This window comes from Vanessa atalanta, chromosome 8, assembly GCF_905147765.1.
Source record: "Vanessa atalanta chromosome 8, ilVanAtal1.2, whole genome shotgun sequence".
Lineage (NCBI taxonomy): Eukaryota > Metazoa > Arthropoda > Insecta > Lepidoptera > Nymphalidae > Vanessa > Vanessa atalanta.
Window position 1 is genome coordinate 2,978,417 of NC_061878.1, and position 21,104 is coordinate 2,999,520.

Here is a 21,104-nt window from a genome sequence, read left to right on the forward strand (position 1 = left end):
TGTTTCGTTCAAATCTAGCAAACTGAGTACTTCGTCTTATCCTACGGAATTGACATGATGATCCAGTTCCGACGACAATATATATTTTTATACCGTAGGTATGCGGACGTACATAACATGGGCTACCTAATGTTTAGTGGTCACCTCTGCCATACACATTTGTCCCGTAAGCAATTTTAACAATTCCTTACGTAGCCAATGCTTGACCAACCTTGGGAACTTGTTACAGTGAGTGAGCACTCACCCTTCAAGCCGGAACAGAACAATACTTTATATTGCTATTTGGTGATAAAATATACAATGAGTGGGAGGTACTTACCCAGATGGGCTTGCATAAAGCCCTACCATGTTTTAAATCCATACCCACGGATTCAAATCCAATTGAAAACATCATGACAAAACATGCACGAATCGAATGAAAATCTACCGCATCTATACACACTCAATACGAGATTTGGTTTTTAAACAGCATTGTGACAAATGTTTTCACTCTCAAAATGCAATAAAGCTATAGGGTAAATTATGTAGTACGTTACATACGTAACGTTGTTTTTTTTCTAACGCAATAAAGTCGTTTAAGTCAAATGATAGTCCATTTAAAATTTAGTTCAATCTGGCTATTTTCGTAGTGCCAAAGCTAAAAAAATATTGTCAATCTGTGTCTATTGATTTGAATTTATTTCATAACTTTTGTTTTATTTGAAGGTAGGGATTTGTGCAAGCTCGTCTGGGTCGGAACCACTCACTTATCAGATGTTCTACCACCAAACAGCAGTACTCAGTATTATTGTATCCTGTTTAAAGGGTGAGTGATTGAGTGTACCTACAGGCACAAGGAACCATAAGATCTTAGTTCCAAAGATTGGTGGCGCATTGGCGATGTAAGGAATGGTTAACCATTCCTTTAAAAGTATTTCTTAAAACGTCATTGTCTATGGGTGATAAGATCATCACCATTTGCTCGTCCGCCAACATATATCATAAAATAAAAAAATAAAATAAAATAATAATAAATCATAAAATGACGATCAATTTTAACTAAACGCCGTTCTATTACAATTTCAATATATGTAAGTATGTATAGATTACTTCATTCTGTAAGATATCTTCTCGGGTGAAATCATTCTATCAACCTGATGCTAATGAACAATGAAGACAAACTCGCAATCAGCAATGCTTAGCATATTTAACTAATCAATACTGTCACTTCGAAACGGCTGTAGGGATTAAATATATCCGTGTTTCTTAGTTGACTACAATTTAATTCATTAAAGCTTAGATTTTACCCTTTTTTTGAGTCACTTATAAAAACCGTCACGCTTTTCCTAGGAGAGTTGGTAGATACGTTCACAAATACCAAATTTATTTGTCACGGCCGCCTCTATGTACTAAATACTTTATTATTTTAACATATACCAGGTGTTAAGTTGTATTTGAAAACAAGATAAAAATGACTCCAAACGGTTCCAAGTTGGACAAGCACTATTAAATTTTCTTGCGTTTTTATAAGCTTTTGCTCAGAGTGAATTAAAGGAAACCTACATGCGTCGGATGAAAGTCTGCCAATTGCGTATTAACTCAGCAATATATTAGCGTTATGGAATATGCTTCAAACCTTCTATGAACGTACACTCTCATAAAATCATCGATAAAATATTTATTGACAAGATTAATTGTTGTGAATATTATATAATGTCATTGGAATTAATGATCCATGACATCTATACCATGTCCAAAACGAATTATATCGCGAATATAATAAATAAACTATTTCCATAGAATAAAACGTAAGTACAGAGGAATACTCATGAATGAGTATGTTTGGGCTTTGACTTTTAGACAAGCCCGTAAGTACCACTCACTTATCAGCTATAAAATTTATATATTTTCTACTAATTATAATAATAAATTGATAATATCATATCAAATTAAAATTACATATTCTAAAGCCAGACTTTATATAGTTTAATAAACAATACACATCATATTTTATTGAATAAATATGCCTCTATTATAAACACGACATGCTCTTTAACTTTGTGAAATCAGTAACTTTGTGCTATAATTGTGCTTCTCTTTCTTATTAAATAAATGTCAACACGGGTTTAGCGATTAAAAAAATATAAGTTATCATAATGAAATAGTTAAAAATCTCATACATTCAGTGCAAAATCGATATATCATCATTTTCTTCACAAAGATCAATTGTAAATGCCATACCATCTCTTGAAAATTAGCAGATACTTTGGAACACTAGTCTTGCAATAAATGTAGTTTAGCTTTGTTTAAATATTTAAATTGTCGTATATATTATAAGTTTTGTGTTAAGACATTCGAGGTTGCCCGTAAGTTTGTTATTACTGTACTCGTCTATCGGATTTAAGATACAACGGCCAATCTTAAGTGAGACTAACCAGGAGGATATTAAAGTGCACAAGTTAATATGCAAACACAGGTGCACTCTATTCTCTATTCTTACTGACTCGTCGACGCCTAGGCGTGCGACGATGAATGCACACGTCATTCCCCCCTCCCGTCGACGACGGCGCCCTAAGCCGAGGTCCGGCCTCACAGGAGGCACCCTTAGGACGCGTTTATTCTGAGCCCTTAAGCGGGTTCTCAACATCAAGGCTTGAGTAGTTTAGCTCGCCTATCCCGCTCAGTGATGCTGTAGAGGCCATTAGGGCCAATAGCGATACACATTTAAAAAAATATATATTCTCTCACTTTCATTATCCAATGGGACAGCAAATCAGACACAACTGGAGTTCAAATACCGAACCAACCTTTACGTGATTTCCGAGGCGCACACGGTTCCAACATCCATACTCCGGGCTGTTGCTGAAAAAAACCAATACTTTTTATCAGCTGTACCTGAGCCTGAACTTCGGAATCTGCGGCCATATATCTAGCCACTAAACCAACGAGGCAAATAAATATAACAAAATATTTACATCATTATCGGACAATACATCTTCTATAATACTTATTTATGACTTATTTAGGTGTCCATTTTCCGCAGATAGGTACTTTAAAAACTCAATATCATGCAGTCGAGAGGTGTACTAGTTACGACCCTTAATACTTCGAATCATTCTCCTTTATAAAAAGCGGATTGGAGCATGATCCGTAATAATAAAACTTTTTGTGACTTTGGAATTTTGACAGGGTTCAATCATTATTATATATGGATAATGGTCTCTTTGAGTTTAGAGACTTGGATACTGTTTGACTGGTTGTTTTTTAAGTTGATATTTCCTTCTTCTGTAAATTATATTTGTCCATCATAAATCCACCGTAGGTATCTTAACGCAACTTTTTTTGCCTTTAAATAAGTTTACCAATATTTTTTTAGGTGTCAGTTGCGACATCGTACGAAACGAACATTATTAATAAAAATAATAAAAACTAATTGGAACTGTATCTGCTCTTGAAGTTTATCATAACAATGAATACCAACGTAAGTATAAACGAAAAAATAAAAAATAATTAAACAAAACGATTAAAATGAGAAATTCTTATCGGTAAAAATTAAATAAATAGTAATTTTACATCATGCTTTATACTATATTTGTAACAATTGTATTATGTTTGTTTCTTACTGTACAAAAAACTAACTTCGTCCATACGTTGGAAGAATACATTTAAAATATCAGAGTAGTATTGTTAAGGCATAGTTTCCATTTCAACCATATTTAAAATATATACGATCATATTTAAATAAAAATTAATTTGTTTACATTAGCAGCCTGTAAATTTCCCACTGCTGGCCTAAGGCCTCATCTCCCTTTGAGGAGAAGATTTGGAGCATATTCCACCACGCTGCTCCAATGCAGGTTGGTGGAATTCACATGTGGCAGAATTTCGTTGAAATTAGACATGCCGGTTTCCTCACGATGTTTTTCTTCACCGTCGAGCACGAGATGAATTATAGACACAAATTAAGCACATGAAAATTCAGTGGTGCTTGCCTGGTTTCAACCCGAAATCATCGGTTAAGATGCACGCGTTCTAACGACTGGGCCATCTCGGCTCATTAAATCATAATTTGTTTGTGTGTAGTTTCGAATATTACATAAAGTTCAAAGTTTTTCACAGGTAGAAATCTATATTATTCTATATTATTTATTTATAAATTACACTTGTGCGAAGCCGAGGCTGATCGCTAGTTAAACACAAAGAAAGTAACAACCAAATATGTTCCATTAATTGCCTAAGATCTCCTCCCCTATTGAGAAAAATATTTGGAGTTTATGCCAACTCTTAAACGGGCTGAAGAAAACACATCGTGAAGATTATAATCTTATTCCGTTTTTTTTTTTGCTACGAATATTCTAGTAGGAGTACATATAGGAATAGGAGTTTGTACATATGTATATGCTGGATAAATAACACCCAATACATACAGATACTACCACTAAACAGCACTATTTGGTATTATTGTTTAGTAGTATAAATAGTCGGATTGAAGGATTTGAGCCCACATTATTACAGATACAAAGGACATACTCGTATTATTAGTTATCAGGATTGATTGATGGATGACAAAAAATCGTGGAGCTAATACTTCTGGACTTCCAGATAGTATATTTTATGAAATGTATATAATTAACTAAAATAACTTTGTACAATAAATGATACAAAAGAGTAACTACTGAGTTACATGCCTCATGAGTTTTTCTCGGTAGAATCTAAATTCCGACCCGGTGGTAGCTTCACTTAATATAGTTTCTAAAATGACGATTCAAAAGTGTTTGAAAAGCCTACTTGAATAAAGTATATTTTTATTTTTATTTTGATTGGTGATCTAGGGACTGGTTAATATTTTATAGAGATAACCACTTACTATAAGGTGGTCCATGTTTAGCCAGACAGGTGCTGTTAAATTAAAAATAATAAACGCAAAATCCAATTTTTAATTTTAGCCGCGACTTCTTCGGTCTTCTTGTTATAAAATATGGAATTACGAGACACAACATGACATAACATAACATAACAAGGGTTATTAATTATCTGTATATACGTCAAAATTAATCTTTGAAATAATTTAAATACTCAAATCTCATAGGTTTCCCCTCAAAAGATAGGATTCTCAGCTGTCAAGGGCCGTGAATCGTGATCAATCTTAACGCGGAATATTTTTCGATTTCACTCAGGGGATCGACGAAAAAAACACGATCCAAGAATTTTAATACTTCGCCGTTTCACGCTATCACGGTCTCTTACTTTGTCTTCGTTACTTTGAATATACTGATAATTTACAGATATACATTAAATTATAATAATATTGATAAAAACTTGACATTTCCAAAACAATAAATAAGAATTGTATTGTAGGTCATAAAATAATACACAAAGAACGTTCGAAAATGTTGCAAGCTTATCTGTGTTGAAGTTTAAATAAATATTATGTCCTCAAGACCGATAACTAATCTCAAAGGATTCGACTGCGCAGGACAAATTCATTGTGTACCTACAAGCGTGTGTGCAATAAATATAGAAACTTTGATATATATAAGTTTGACCTTCGTCCAGTTGCTGTTCCCGGAGCATATTAACAACTTATTACTAAGTTTCAAGATAAGGACGAAGCTCTTTATTTTATTAGCAATTGTCTTAATCGTGCCCCATTCGATTCACAAACTTTTGCCGACAATCCTCTGAGTTGGGGCACAATCTCCCTTACTTGGGGCAGTTACGACCCGTCGGCCCTTAATGTGGATATTACCACGAATTTACGTGTTTTCTTTTACTTGTTTGCGGTGATTTAGATATGTGCCTAATAAGATTGTATTAAACATCATGTTTATTTTGTAAGAAACGAAATATATTTACGTCAAGACGACTATTCCACGATTAACATTAATTTGTTAAAGATCTATAATTCACTTAAGGAATCGCGCTTCTCCACGTAAAACTAAATTATCGGCGTGCGTTAGTAGGAGTGACACTTGTACTTATGCTTTAGTTTGCGTAAGACAATTGATATTCAGCAAAAAAATACAAATTACATTATGTAATAATTAAAAGATATATCTATATTTAAGTACAATATATAAACTACAACTAATTTTTAACAATAACATACTCAAATTTAAATTTAATTGTTACTTGGTTTGTTGGTATAGTTCAAACGAGGCCAAAGATGTCGACTGACATATTGGAATGTAATAATTTATAAATATATAATAAAATATTAATTGAACTATTGTGGTATTATAATTATACAAAACTTCTATACGTGTGTATGTATCTGAAGTCCATCTTATCGGTTGGTACGATTTCAATTAAATTTTTGTGTATATTTTTACTGTACGTGGACCTGGTATGTGGTGCTGCAATCGGGGAGTAAATTAATTTTCATTTCACCTAAATCGGTCGGGCAATACATCTACTAATATAAAGTAATGATATTATCTGTCTTATGTTTGAATATATTCAAAAGCTACTCTGAGTACGAGTTAAAATAATATAGTACGAACTATCAATAGACGTCGGTTGTTCCTTTCTAACTTTCTAGTTTAGTTGAGATAAGCAGCTGATTAATGAAAAAAATAATACATAAGGATTTTTGGATTCGACCATGAAATTGCCGTACTGTAAAAGTGTAATAAGTATGCTTGCTGCAAGTTTGGATGTGAAAATTAATCTCCTCCAAGCTGTTACTCAAAATCACTGAATAATAAAACTGTAAACGAGTGCTATGTTGTTTTAAATGATATAACGGTAGTGTGGTTCTCTAAATATAAACATAAGTCTTTCTTCTGTCTCTCTATAATCTGCATATTATAAATAATCGTCGTGATAATATTGACTGAGATGTTTTTGCCAACTCTTTGTAAAGCGACGAGTACATTTTGATACCTTCTCGCGAATACCTTGATTTATAACACTCGACTTATACTTAATTTAACATTCTTATCATAAGCAAAGCAGAAAATAAACATTTTAATATGATATATGTGTAGGGCGTACTGTGGGCTGTAATTTAGGGGATTTGCGAATAACGTGGTGACAGTATATTAATCACACTGCGACGTGTCTCCAACAGACTGACGCGCGTCATTGGTAGCGACGCGATGCGAGGCTGGTAGTGTAAGTTATGAGAGAGGACAATGCTAAGGTTCACCGACTGCGAGTTGATTTTTGAACTATATACATGCTATACTCTGTTTCATGGATATGAGCAAATATCAGAGTTCAGGTTAAATGGCTTTTAATACTTTGAATGTCTACACAAACTCGTGGTGCATTTAATAATTGTTTGTAATACAGTAATACCAGTAATGTCAAAGGTGGCAAACGAGCAGGAGGCTCACCTGGTGGAAAGTGACTACCACCGCCCATGGACATCTGCAACACCGGGGGGCTTGCAGGTGCGTTGCCTGCCTTTTAGGAAAGAGTACGCTCTTTTCTTGAAGGTTCCCAAGTCGTATCGGTCGTTGTGGTTGTTCGAGGCAGAAAATGCCTTAAAAATCGCGCTGTTGTGGAATTACGGACATCTAAGTGGTGCGGGTGAAATTTAGAATTTTGACGAGATGTCCGAAGGTGAAATTCAGCTGCCGGGATTAATCCAAACAATTCCTCGGAACACTCCCCGTGGAAAATTCGGTAGAAGATGCAGAGTGATCCAACATCTATTGTATTGAGTAATTGACCTTATTTAACAAAGTTTTTTTGACATAAGCTATTTTATTTTAATAGGCCAAGCTTAAAAGAACTGTGGAATGTTATTCAAGAAACAAATACAGTGCCCCAAGAATTATGTATTTCGCGTAGTCGGAAACTAGTTTAACTTTCCTCTTCGTGTATACAATTATCGTCACTGTTTCTTTCAAAAATATATGATTGTAAAAATACGTAATATTGTTGTAAGCAGGATTTTTTGTGAAGGAACTAAGAAGAAAAGTATACCCAAAAGCATCCTGTAGGAAGTCTCCAAGATTATAAATAGACCGGACACCTCTTACTTGTAAGATGAAAACAGATTCACTGATACTCACAAATATATATAATTTATGTATATCCTATATATGATATAATGTATATCCACACAATATATATAATTTATGTTTCGCGTTCACAACCAGCTAGATATATAGATGGTGATGGACTTAACTTTATACTCGTTTCCCTAAGTCGGTTAATTTTAATTGTTGGCTCAGAATAACTAAATTAACCTCAATGTATTTATTCGTCAAATTTAGGGCTACAATTATCTTAATGCTAAGAAAACCTGGATGTCAGTTGTAGTCATTTAAAGATCATTCTTTGATCTTTGTCACCCTCCTCGAAAAGGCATTATACTACATGTAGTTTGAGCTCCTTGGAATGTCCTTTAACTTTAAAGATAGTTTTCAGACTTCGTAACTATATACACCTCGGACAACTCATAAAAATTCCAAGTTCCTAGATGTACGAAAATCCACAACAGCGACACAACGACTCTTTGGAACCAGCTTTTGTCGGCGGTTTTTCCGAACCAACTTGGGACGACTTGGGAACCTTCTAAAAAACAACCTACACGTTTCAGACCGACAACACATCTCTAAGTGCCCCCGTGTTGCAGATGTCAATGGGCGGTGGTATTCACTATCCATTAGATGAGCCTCCTACCTATTTGCCAACTAAAGCATAAACAATATATAAATTAATTGAAAAAAAAAAACATTTATATACAGCTATATATATTAGCTTACCGTCTTAGCTTCACACAGGATTGCGGTACATTTATTGATACGGAAGATAATGGAGCTTTAAAGAGGAACTGTCCCGCTCAATGATCACGTTATGTATACACAAAAGCAAAGATCAATAAATCCCATTAGACGTACCTTTCACCTCCCACAACAATATCCGATTCAATGAAAGCTTTCAGCCTTTGTGATTTTATTTTGTAAAACTTGCTTTAAAACATTTATCTAAAAGCACATTATTGACTACGATAAACTTGTTTAAATATATATTGTTATACTAGACAAGTTGCACCAAATTGCATAAAATTTTAATATTAGTATCGACAAAGTAAGAGAATTAAAATTAATTAAATATATTTCTATAAATTACATCCCATATGAAACTACTTGGTCCCATCCACTCATCAGATATTCTACCACCAAACAGCAGTACTCAGTATTGTTGTGTTCGGGTTTGAAGGGCGAGTGAGCCAATGTAACTACAGGCACGTAACATCTTAGTTCCCAAGTTTGGTGGCGCATTGGTGATGTAAGGAATGGTTAATATTTCTTACAACGCCATTGTGTATGGGGGGTGGCGATCACTTATTACATTTGCTCGTCCGCCTACAAATATTATAAAAAAAAAATTATACTTATTATACAGTATATACTGTTAACACAAATAATTTTTAATTTATTTATCAGGTTAAAAGTCAAAGTTTTCTAGGTGAATTCGACTCTTTGTAAATCTTTTTGATATGTAACCATCTTTCCTCTCACTTCCCTGCAATGTTTGGGAGTAATTTTGTGAAAAGGGATGGAAGTGTATAAAAGAAAGCCGGAAAACCGCGAGATATTTGATTAGATTTGAATACTTATTTCCAAGGTGAGATTTGAAATGTTACACATCATATTATGTGACTGTGAGCCTTTTTTCGGAAAAAACCTGCCAGAACACATTAACTGCGTGTTCATATTTAACAAGACTTTTTTTTTTAATTAGCTCAATTGTTTTTTTTCACCTTTTAGTAATAAATGTGTCTTATAGTTAATATCGACTTCGATACACAATAAAATAATAGTTAGAGACATACACACGCATTAACGCACAAACATACCAGTGCGAACTCTTAATTTTTTGGAACGTATGGTAATGGAATGATTAGTTTAAAGTGAAGAACAAGGAGATTATATGTGTCGGCCCTTCTAACCACGCTTCCGAAATGAGATATCGAGACCCAGTACCCTAATTATTCACTTTTAATGACGTATTTTTTATTAACAATGGACAACCCTCGAAGAAGTTTTAATCTATCTATTACAATAAATTTACAAACGACTGTGATATTAAGTAATGTGTAGAAAACAATTAAAATATCTTTTAGTTTTCTCTGGCCTTATTGCAGTCTAAGTAGATAATTATTTTATTTTTAAAATTGAGTTTTCGAAAGGTTTTTCAAATGCCTGACAATTTTTATACAGCAATTATTTTTTTTACAATATTCTTTCTAAAGTAACAACAGGCGCTCAGAAAAATCTATCACTTTATTTTGTACTGGATATAAATTTAAGCAAATATATGAATATATTTATTTATAGATTTTTTCCCCCGAAATATTATGCAAGCGTATATTAAAAAAAATCTTTATTCTTTCTTCATACCAAAATATAGCTTTAGTAGCGGCAATTTATTATCAAAAGCAAAAATGTTGAATTAAATGATCAATATTTTTTTTATTTTATAATAATAATAAGAAATGGTGTTCACGACGTTTCAAGTCTTGAGAGTTAATCGGTTTATTTGTAGTGTTGTCACACATGAATTTGGTGCTAGAATGGAGACACGCTGTGTTAATTTTTAGCAGATATCGACATAAGAATATTCAAATAGTTATATTAAAAAACATTATGTATTGTAAAATATCATTTTAATCATTAGCTATTAAATATAAAAAACACCAATAAAACAGCGCTTCGTAAGGAATTATTCTTTTTGGTCGGCGTTATGATATTTCTTTCTAGCAATACAGTGACAATGTACTATAATGATCTCAGTCAGATCAATTGCTTAAATCAGTCGACACGTTTCATTGTGATATTAATTTAACAAGCGATAATTAATGATTATCTAAAATTGTGACGTCACATATACAAGGTCATATATAAACAAGTGTAAAACATAATACAACGTGAGTGATTTTTAATACTGAAAACCTCGATCGCTGAATCGTTGACCATGCTTTATAAATGCTCCATGGATTTTAAATCCTCTCCACAGTTTTTATAGTTCGTTAATTTGTTAAAAAAATATATATACGAAATCAAAGGAATGCTTAAATTAATTATATGTTATTTAAAATTAAAACATTACCAAATAACGTCAATTGTTTCAATAATAGTTTGGATACACTTATCATAAAACTCACTATTTAACTTAATTTTAAAGTCTAATAGACTCGATAAATTTCAGACAGTCAGACAGTAGAAAATAGAAAGATCATATAAAACGTAAGCATAATAAATATTTTATTTTTTATGTGACAAAAACTTTAAATTATAAAACTAAAAATCAAATCTACACAAATAAATAAAACTTAACTGTCTGTCTGAGAATTCAAAATTACTGTCTTTGTACGTTCAAAGAGAGGCGGTACTCTATGAAAATAAGCAAAAAAAAAATATTTTTTTATAAATTAGTTCGCCTGTATGTTTGCCTATTTATCGGGGTAATCTTCAAATGTGATTATTAAAAATATTACAGTGAGTATTAACCGATTAGTCTTCGATGACAAAATCGGATGAGTTTAATATTGTTGTAAAAACTAAGCAATGCTGTGTTTTTCTTTCGTATGTCCAATCAATAAAGACGGAAAGAGAAAAAAATGTGTTTAAATAAACACCAGCTAAAGAATTTTCATAAGTAAGGTCGATAAGTTTACATATGTATTACTTCCATGTTAATATTCAAGTATAGTATACAAGTTTTATAGGTACAGGATGCGTCATAATCACAATTTTTTTATTCGTAAAATTCATCCAATTGTTCTATCTGTTTGTAACCATATTAATGGTGTCTGCGAGGTCATTGCCAATTTAGTCGTTTACAGTTGACTTTATTGTTCACGACAAAAATAGTTGGCTATACAAACAGATTTTATGTCTAAAGTTATCTTTAATATTTATCTATAAGATATTTAGTTACAGAAATGTCCATTAAAATAAATTCAAATTATTTGCGAGTGTTAGTTCTAAAAAATGTACTGGCTTTTAATGTATTTATAGATATACAGTATACACTGCCATATTGCATCATCAATCTAAAATGGGAATAAAGTATATTTTGATTTGGAGAAAAATATGATGATGAGATATGATGATGATATATGCACGCAGTATATATGATATATATACTGCGTGTTTATCAAATAGCAAATCAGTTACTGATCAATTGCCATATATAAATAGGGTGGTGGAATGAGCTCCAAAATCTTCTTCTTAACAGGAAAAGAGGCCTTACTTGCCTTCACTGAAATTTACATTCGAGTTGTTAGAAAGTTATTATTAGATGTTTTTGATACCAGTATAACCCGGAAATTTAGCTTAACATCCTACAAGGCACGGTGAGCAAAATAGTTACATATATATTACATAAAGTTATTTTACTTACAGATGATCATTTTGATGATATGGATTGGCGTGCTTTTAGCAGTCCTTGCTTTGTACTTCCGCCAGATATACTCCAGGTTTAGTAAGCATGGAGTGAAACATATGAGAATTGTTCCAATGTTTGGAAATATGTTCAGGGTTCTTTTCCGTAGAGAAACTTTGGCTGATGATTTGAACAGACTCTACTATACTTTCCCAAAGGAAAGGTCTGTATTTAAGATTATCTACTGTCATAATAATTATTCTTTTTTTATTCTTACACCTATAAGGGAATAAACTTGTTTCTGCTTCTGACTAAATGATTGTGGATTCGCAATATATTTTAACCATATGCTTATGATGTGTGTACTTTGTCTTACTTTAAAACTTATTCTGATTAAAGATTCGTTGGGAAGTATGAATTTATTACACCTACATTAATAATAAGAGATCTCGAGTTAGTGAAAAAGATCACTGTCAAAGATTTTGAATATTTTCTTGACCATCGAGGTTTTGTAGATGAAAAAGTTGAACCTATATTCGGTAGAAATATATTCGTCTTAAAAGGTTAGTTGTATTCATAGAGTTTAGAATACAAATACGAATAATTTAATGAAACCAATTGGAAAATTTACAGGTCAAGAATGGAAAGACATGCGTTCGATGCTAAGTCCAGCATTTACGAGTTCAAAGATCAAACTGATGATACCATTCATGGAAGAAGTGGGCAAGCAAATGATTGAGGCTGTCAAGAAAAAAATAAACGAATCTGATAGTGAGTGATATTGCATACAACAACAACAATAAAACTAATATTGGTATCTAATATACAACGCACTCGTATGCAATGTGTATCATTATATATATTGCATTCTTATTTCCAGCTGGTGCCATTGACGTCGACTGTAAGGACTTAACTACGCGTTATTCTAACGACGTAATCGCATCTTGTGCATTTGGACTTAAAGTAGATTCATTTACCGATGAAAAAAATAAGTTTTACGAGATGGGAAAAAATATTTCAACTTTAAAGATCCGGCAAATATTATTATTCTTTCTTATTGCAGCATTTCCTTCCCTTTCAAAGGTAGTTTAATATATTGTTCATTGACACGCCTAGTCTATGATTTGATTTAAAGTACTGGTACTATTTTAGCTTAAATAAAAACAGTACAGCTGTAAAATGTCATTATTATACATTATAATCTAAGCATAATAGCTTAATATTTAGCTCCAATAATCCTGATTGTTTTCATACATACATACCAAATATTTCCTTTAAAATTAAATTTTATGTTATATTGCCATATGATAAAGCTTCTAACTGCATAATTTTCTTGCAATTACGGTATTCATAAAATAATATTAATGAAATGAGACTTTTTCTTACATTATTAGGTTTTCAGTTTTTAGTTAGGTCGTAATGTTTAAAAAATATTTCTAACCTACATCAATTATCATTTTTATTACTAATATCTTTTAACTGGACTAAATGTATTATTTAACTCTAATTTTACTGTATTTATTTCATTGTGTGTACAATTTTAACAAATGAAACATTATTGTTTCCAGAAATTAAAATTAACGATATTTTCAAAAACAACTACAGATTTCTTTAAAGATTTGGTACTCAATACAATGAGGGACAGGAAAGAACGTAATATCGTCAGACCTGATGTAATCCATCTTCTAATGGAAGCTAAGGAAGGTGAGATGAATATTTTAAAATAATGAACACAACTGATGTACAATACTAAAACATTAAGAAAACGCCGACCATTTTTAACAGGACAATTAGTACATGATGATAAGGAACAAAACGAGAATCAACAAGATACTGGTTTCGCCACTGTCGAGGAATCCTTTATTGGCAAAAAAACAAATAACAGAGGTTGGTATTACGGAATTATTAAATACTTTATATTTTTTATAATTTGTGACATTAGAATTTGATTTTATTTATGTTAATACGTTAGTTTTTGAAGCGACTTTATAAAGGTTCTCAATTTGGGTGTTCATATATTGTTCTATTTATATTCGGGCATAACTGCATCATGTAAAGACGGATTGCTAAATTATTTTTAATTCTAAATAGGTTTATTCCAAAATTCCACTTAAGTTTGTTAAAGATATGATAATGAGTTTCGGAGACAAACATGCTTGCTGCTATATAATGCAATTGAAGTCAGTTTTTTTAAAACTTTATTTTTATTAGTTTGGTCCGAGATCGATCTCGTTGCTCAAGCGGTACTATTCTTCATGGCTGGTTTCGACACGATATCAACAGCAATGTCGTTCGCACTACACGAGCTGGCCGTCCATCCTGAAATACAGGAACGCCTGGTACAAGAGATTAAGAATCATGATTTAAAAAATGGTGGAAAGCTGGACTTCGCTTCAATCCAGAACTTGACATACTTAGACATGGTTACATCGGGTAAGCTTATATATATCATACTATATATATATGACTGATTATGCAGATTCAGACTATGTTTACTATTCCAGATCCTTGGACTCAATTTAAATAAAATTGTGGACAAGGTAAAATTTATGAAACTCTTACCTTTGAAGGGAAGGAAAAGTTGCAATAAGAAACAATAGTAACAACTGTGAAGTTAAAATATTTTTTTCCATCTCGTAAAACTTATTATTTTCATCAATGAATAAATATACTTTAAAATAACGCGTAGTTGACTAAGTTGTTTTGGAAAATGTGACTGACTGTTTCTTTTAATCCACATTATCTTACTTAGAAAATCTTTTTGGTCTCATATAGTTTATATGTATATATATTTATTCGCAGAAGTACTGCGACTATGGCCTCCTGGTTATGGTTTAGATAGAATTTGCGTAAAAGACTACAACATTGGAAAACCGAATTGTGATGCAAAAGATGACTTTATCGTAAGCTTATTTTGTTACTTAAATTGCTTACATTTTCGAACAAATACAACACTAAATAAAACACATAATACATATAAAGAAACTTATATTTTTTTCTCTTACCAGGTAAGAAAAGGTGAATTAATTATAATACCAACGTGGTGCTTCCACCATGATCCAAAACTTTTTCCTGATCCCATGAAGTTTGATCCTGAACGTTTTTCCGATGAAAATAAGCATAATATTGACCCTGCAGCATACATGCCTTTCGGTCTTGGACCGAGAAACTGCATCGGTAAGAATTGGTTTTTGTATTTAAATTTTATTTTATCAGTACATGGTATTCTTTTACATTTATTTAATGTCAAATTAACTGTCATCTATATAAACCTTTAAAGTTTTGTATAATATATGTAGGCTGCCGAGCAATTGGGCCACTCATCGGTAAGTAGTAATCACTACCCATAGATAATGGCACCGTATGAAATTTTAACCTTACATCGCCAATACGCCGTTAACCATTGAGAACTAAAATTGTTAAATCCTTTGGTCCTATAGTTACATTTGCTCATTCATCTTTCAAACCGGAACCCAACAGTACTAAGTACTACTGCTTGGTGGTAGAGTATATGATGAGTGGGTTGTTCTACTCAGTCAAGCTTATACAAATCCATGAGTAAGTCTACAAAACCTCTAATATCAATTAATATCGTTGACATTTCATTGATTTCAGCTTCAAGATTCGCCCTGTGTGAGCTGAAAGTTCTTCTGTACCAAATTATGCTCCATATAGAAATTTCACCATCGGTCAAGACATGTCTACCCGCAAAGCTATCGGCCGAGTCCTTTAACCCACGCCTTGTTGGCGGACACTGGTTAAAATTTAAAATTCGCAGCTAAATGCATAAGCCATGAGAAATAATAATGCACACCCTATATTTTGAAGTGGTAACTAAATGTCCTCGGATTAAGATTACCTTCTTGATTAAGCAGTGTATATTGGTAGGATAACAAGGAAAAAATGCAAAACTTAAAAAAAAAACTAACCACAAATTCGGAAATAGAAACAATTTCTAGAACCAGTAAAAGATTAGTTAGTGTTTTTTCTTAGGCTTATAGCCTTTTGTATCATATGAAATAGGCGATAATGTCATTCCTGAAGTGTGTTTTTGTGTAAACTGATCTTGTGCGAATAAAGTTTGTATTTACATTTTATTTTTGTTATGGGGGTATTATACCTTTCCTAATATTTCGGTATACAGTCGTATATATCATCAGTCGTATATGTCGTTTCTTTTGTTAACCTTTAAAATCAGTGTTTATTCATTTATATCACGGCAATTACGAATTTGAGGAACGCTGAATGTTGATATATTAACATGTCTACTGTTTCAGTAATAAGTAACAGTGGAAGTAAAGGATCAAAGTGTGCAACCAGAGCTGCAAACATTTGAAAATTTATGTAGCGGTTGGTTTTAGATGATAACTTCGAAATTATGATAAATAATAATAATAAATAAATAAATATTGGACAACATCACATACATTACTGATCCCAATGTAAGTAGCTAAAGCACTTGTGTTATGGAAATCAGAAGTAACGACGGTACCACAAACACCCAGACCCAAGACAACATAGAAAACTAATGAACTTTTTCTACATCGACTCGGCCGGGAATCGAACCCGGGACCTCGGAGTGGCGTACCCATGAAAACCGGTGTACACACTACTCGACCACGGAGGTCGTAATATTATGTTGATTATGAGAAATAAAAATTATACTTATTATATAAGCTGCAAAGTGTAAGAGATATTAAGGAAATATTCGAGGATCGAGCCTCTTGTTGTCTACGTAAAATGAAAAATACTCTACAAAATAATTATTATAATAGGCACTTAATTTTTACAAGGAAGAAAGGCAAGATGTTATTTGTTCGCGTCGGGGGCGAAGTTAAACGTTTTTTTTTTTTATTTACATTAAGGTTGTTATTTATCTCTTTAAATTTGTATCATAATATTCATAATTAAGGACTACAAAAAAAAACATAAACTCCTTACATTATATAGACAAATTTACGGGACTATGAGTGGTTTTTTTATAAAATAGTAAAAAAAAACGAATGAAATGACCGAGCAGAAACTCATGCTACAATCAATTAAAATTATATTTAATAGAATATGTTTCGATATGAGACGATTCTCGTTACTTTCCTATAATTCTGATTAATAATTAACATGTAGGTCTACACCTTGAGCCAACATAACTATATCGTGATAGTACCAAACCATCTTCAAGTAGAACTCCCAATATCCAGAGTTTATATGTATATTTAAAATACATAAGAACTATTAACTTGAAAGCAATAAGTCTATCTAGTGTTCAAGTATACCTATCATAAATAAAAATGGACCTAAAGTTGATCCCTGTGTAACTAAAATAGTCTACTAATAATCTAAGCGTGAAATCAATATTTAGGAACGATTTATTTCTTCACTTCTTGTGTTTGGTTTCCAGTAATATTATAGTGACATTTAGGAGCTCGTTAATATGACGATAAATAGTTTGCAGTATCATAATATTCGCTTGTTATTGAAAACAAAATATAGAAAATATTGACGAGCACCGAAATCAAATACGAATAAAGCAAATTTAATGTTTATAAACAATAACTAATTAGTAAAGTCAACATTAACGATATCACAGAGTTCATTATACTAAAAAATGACAAGTTCACTAGCCGTGTTCTTGAAAAATGTGCTTTATCATAACTAATTTAGATACATTCAACCTCACAACGATTACAAAAACCGATACTTTGCTTAAAAAATACTAATATTACAAAGAGATAAGACTGATAACTTTTGTTTGTTTTTTTGCAAATATTATACGGGACATATAATACGCATAAGATAAAAATACGCCATGTGCTTAGTACGACGGCACGAATAGATTTTTTATCTCGTTATATTATCTTAATATCAGAAAATATAATATAATAATTATTAATTTAGTGTCAATGAACAAAACAATTATTATATTAATTTTTTTTACACTTTCACTTCACGTCTTCTAACTGATCATCTTTAAATTTAACATACACATATAAGCACCTAACACCAGCACACACACATAAGCGACTATGTGTGCGGAAAATATTATTAGATAGTGATAACCTTCTATCAACTTAATTACTATTATTACATGTACAATAACAATACATTTTTATACAAATATTGATAAACAGATAAGCCGTTAGAAGCGTCGCTGCTATACTGACATTATTTTATCATAGATAGTATTCTTATCGAAAGTCCTGTTTAAAATCCGGCTTTTATTTCAAACAGATAATGTCGCGACTCCACTTACAGATATGTTACAAAGAATTATAAATAGACTTCGAAATATATATTCTTATCGAGTAATTCGTGCGAATACCATTATCAACGCATAATATGATAGATTGTGTAATTGTTATATAGGAATTGTTTGTATAATTAAGAAAAAAAATTATAATATAAATAAAATTAGGATTTTTTTTAAATACGATATAAGTAGCAAACGAGCAAGAGCCTCACCTGATGGAGAGTGACTACCTACGCCCAGGGACATCTGCAGCACTGACGGCTTGCTGGTGGGTTGTAGGCCTTTAAGCAATGTCTACGCTCTTTTCTTGAGGGTTCCCTAGTCGTTTCGGTTCTGAAAAGCCGCCGACGAGAGCTAGTTCCACAGAGTAGTTAATCGAGGCAGAATATGCCTTAAAAATTTCGCTATTGTGATGAAACTTCGAATTATGACGCGATATCCAAAGGTTTAAGGAAATTCCGGCTCAAAGCTTCAAGCTGGAATTATTCCACAGGATTCCTCAAAACTACTTACTTCAATTAAAATTAACTGTTGCGATATTTGTTTCGATTATTGAAGAGAATTTGTTTCCAATCATTGATTTTTTTATAACATATCAGTAGGTGAACTGTCCGTTTAATGATAAATGGCAGGATTTCCCATATACATTGGTACCGTAAGAAATATTAATCATAAGGACGATATGTTGGAGTTGAGGATGATATGTTAAGTTCTTTGTTCCTGTAATTACTCTGGCTCACTCACCCTTAAAACTGGAACGCAACAATACTGAGCATCGCTGTTTGGCTGCAGAATACATGTTGAGTTATACTACTAAGATCAGGCCGTTATCTGCAAGTTATAGTTTTAGTTATTCTATTTTATTTATTCTTTATAGCACTTAGAACGTTAAGTCTTTTTTTTTTAAATAAACACACCTTCAGAGAGCTGTTGTCCCCGTTTATGTATCTACATACATACATAGTAGGTAGTTTGTTTTAGTTTATTTGTGTCACGACGTGGTTGGGTTATACAGCGTCAACTAAGAATGTATAGGTACGTGGAATTTAAACGCGCGCCTGTACACGCTAAATTATCGGCGTTTATTTGTATTGTGTGAAGCTTGTGCTTACGAGATGTAAGATAAGACATCTCGTATGAGTAAAGACAGGGAAAATTTATAAATTAGATTATATAATTACCTTCGTTTTTATGCTTAACGTGGAGGAGCGCAAGTGAGTTCCTGAGAGAATAATGTTGATGTCTAGCGAATTGTTTATCAAGGTAAAAAAATATTCCTTACAAAATAAACACATCTCAGTTTAAAAAAATGTCTCAAGTACCTTTTAGGTTTATAGGTTTGTATATGTTTGTATGTATTCGTAATAAATAAATTAATAATACTTAACATCAATAATTTGAAAAGCTGTTTTCGTGGTATTTGAGCAAGTGTGAGATGAGTATAAGTGAGGTGCGAACCTTTAGGCAAAAGGGACATAACACTTAGTAGGTATTGTTTGCAGTAGATGGAATATTAATACATTTTGTACGGGTTTAATATATTATATGTACGACGCGTCGTCTGCATAACGTCTACATAAATTAAACTAAAAGAAGATGCTACGCAATACTAGTATATAATACATAAGAAATGTACTTAACGTAACGGAATTGAAGGACGTAATGGGAAACTTAATAACACAGTACCCAAGTTCTTTATCAAAATGATTTTATCAATAACTCTTAAGAAGTATGTTTATCAAATCCTGTTCCTTGTCCGGTTAGAAATGCTTTGTTTTTGCGTGTTATCAGTATAAATGTAATTATTAGGAAAAAGGTAAATTTTGTAAGATCGATTTTCCAGGTTCACGAAGAAAGTAATCCGAAAAAAAAAATCCGAAGGATATTAAATTTTTCTTGTATTTAGAAAAATACAATCAGCAACAACGACATTGATGTTGCAAAAAAAATTTTTCTAGTTTTGTTTGTCAATCTGTATTAAAATTCCGACGGTATCCTCGTGGGAAATAGAGAAGGATTTCTATGTCATTTATTTTCTCGTGCAGCTTACAGACAATACTCAAAATAACCGGTATAAGGGTAAACACTAAAATAATTTAAAATTTATAAATTAATTTGACCTTTTTATTTAGATCTCATGACAAAAAACAACACAGTGATAAATCTCTTAATAGTATAAAACAAAGTAGCTTTCGGTTTCTATCTCCACGAACTCTAAACTACTCAACGGATTTAATACGACTTTCACTAATAGAAAGAGTAATAAACGAAGAAGGTTTGTACGTATAATTTATAAATATTTTATACAAAATGCGTGAATTATGGCTAACGCTGGCTAAACCTTAGGAAACAATAGAAAATAATGTACTAAGAGTTGGTAGGCCTCTAAAAGGTCTACAGAAGAGTCAAAATCAAAATATCATTTATTCAAGTAGCACAAGCACTTAGGAATCGTCATTTTACTAACTATATTAAACGTAAAGCTGCCACTGGTTCGATACATCGATTATATTTTCTCGGTAGTTAGTTT

The 21,104-nt window shown here is 32.1% G+C and overlaps 1 protein-coding gene across 1 annotated transcript; it reads left to right on the forward strand.

The window, feature by feature from the left end:
- Positions 1 to 10,742: 10,742 nt before the first annotated feature.
- Positions 10,743 to 16,422, forward strand: LOC125065861 (cytochrome P450 9e2-like). Its single transcript, XM_047673710.1, has 11 exons — positions 10,743 to 10,867; positions 12,348 to 12,550; positions 12,727 to 12,890; positions 12,961 to 13,098; positions 13,208 to 13,410; positions 13,896 to 14,031; positions 14,113 to 14,214; positions 14,539 to 14,760; positions 15,130 to 15,230; positions 15,336 to 15,504; positions 15,943 to 16,422. The coding sequence occupies exons 2-11, from the start codon at positions 12,348 to 12,350 to the stop codon at positions 16,107 to 16,109; spliced, it is 1,605 nt and encodes a 534-aa protein (XP_047529666.1). The 5' UTR covers positions 10,743 to 10,867; the 3' UTR covers positions 16,110 to 16,422.
- Positions 16,423 to 21,104: the final 4,682 nt, after the last annotated feature.

Bases quoted from the DNA above. Each gene is read 5' to 3' on its own strand.
- LOC125065861 (XM_047673710.1), top strand. From the start codon at position 12,348: ATGATCATTTTGATGATATGGATTGGCGTGCTTTTAGCAGTCCTTGCT. The intron at 12,891-12,960 runs GTTAGTTGTATT...GAAAATTTACAG, and splicing joins AAATATATTCGTCTTAAAAG to GTCAAGAATGGAAAGACATG. The intron at 13,411-13,895 runs GTAGTTTAATAT...TATTGTTTCCAG, and splicing joins CATTTCCTTCCCTTTCAAAG to AAATTAAAATTAACGATATT.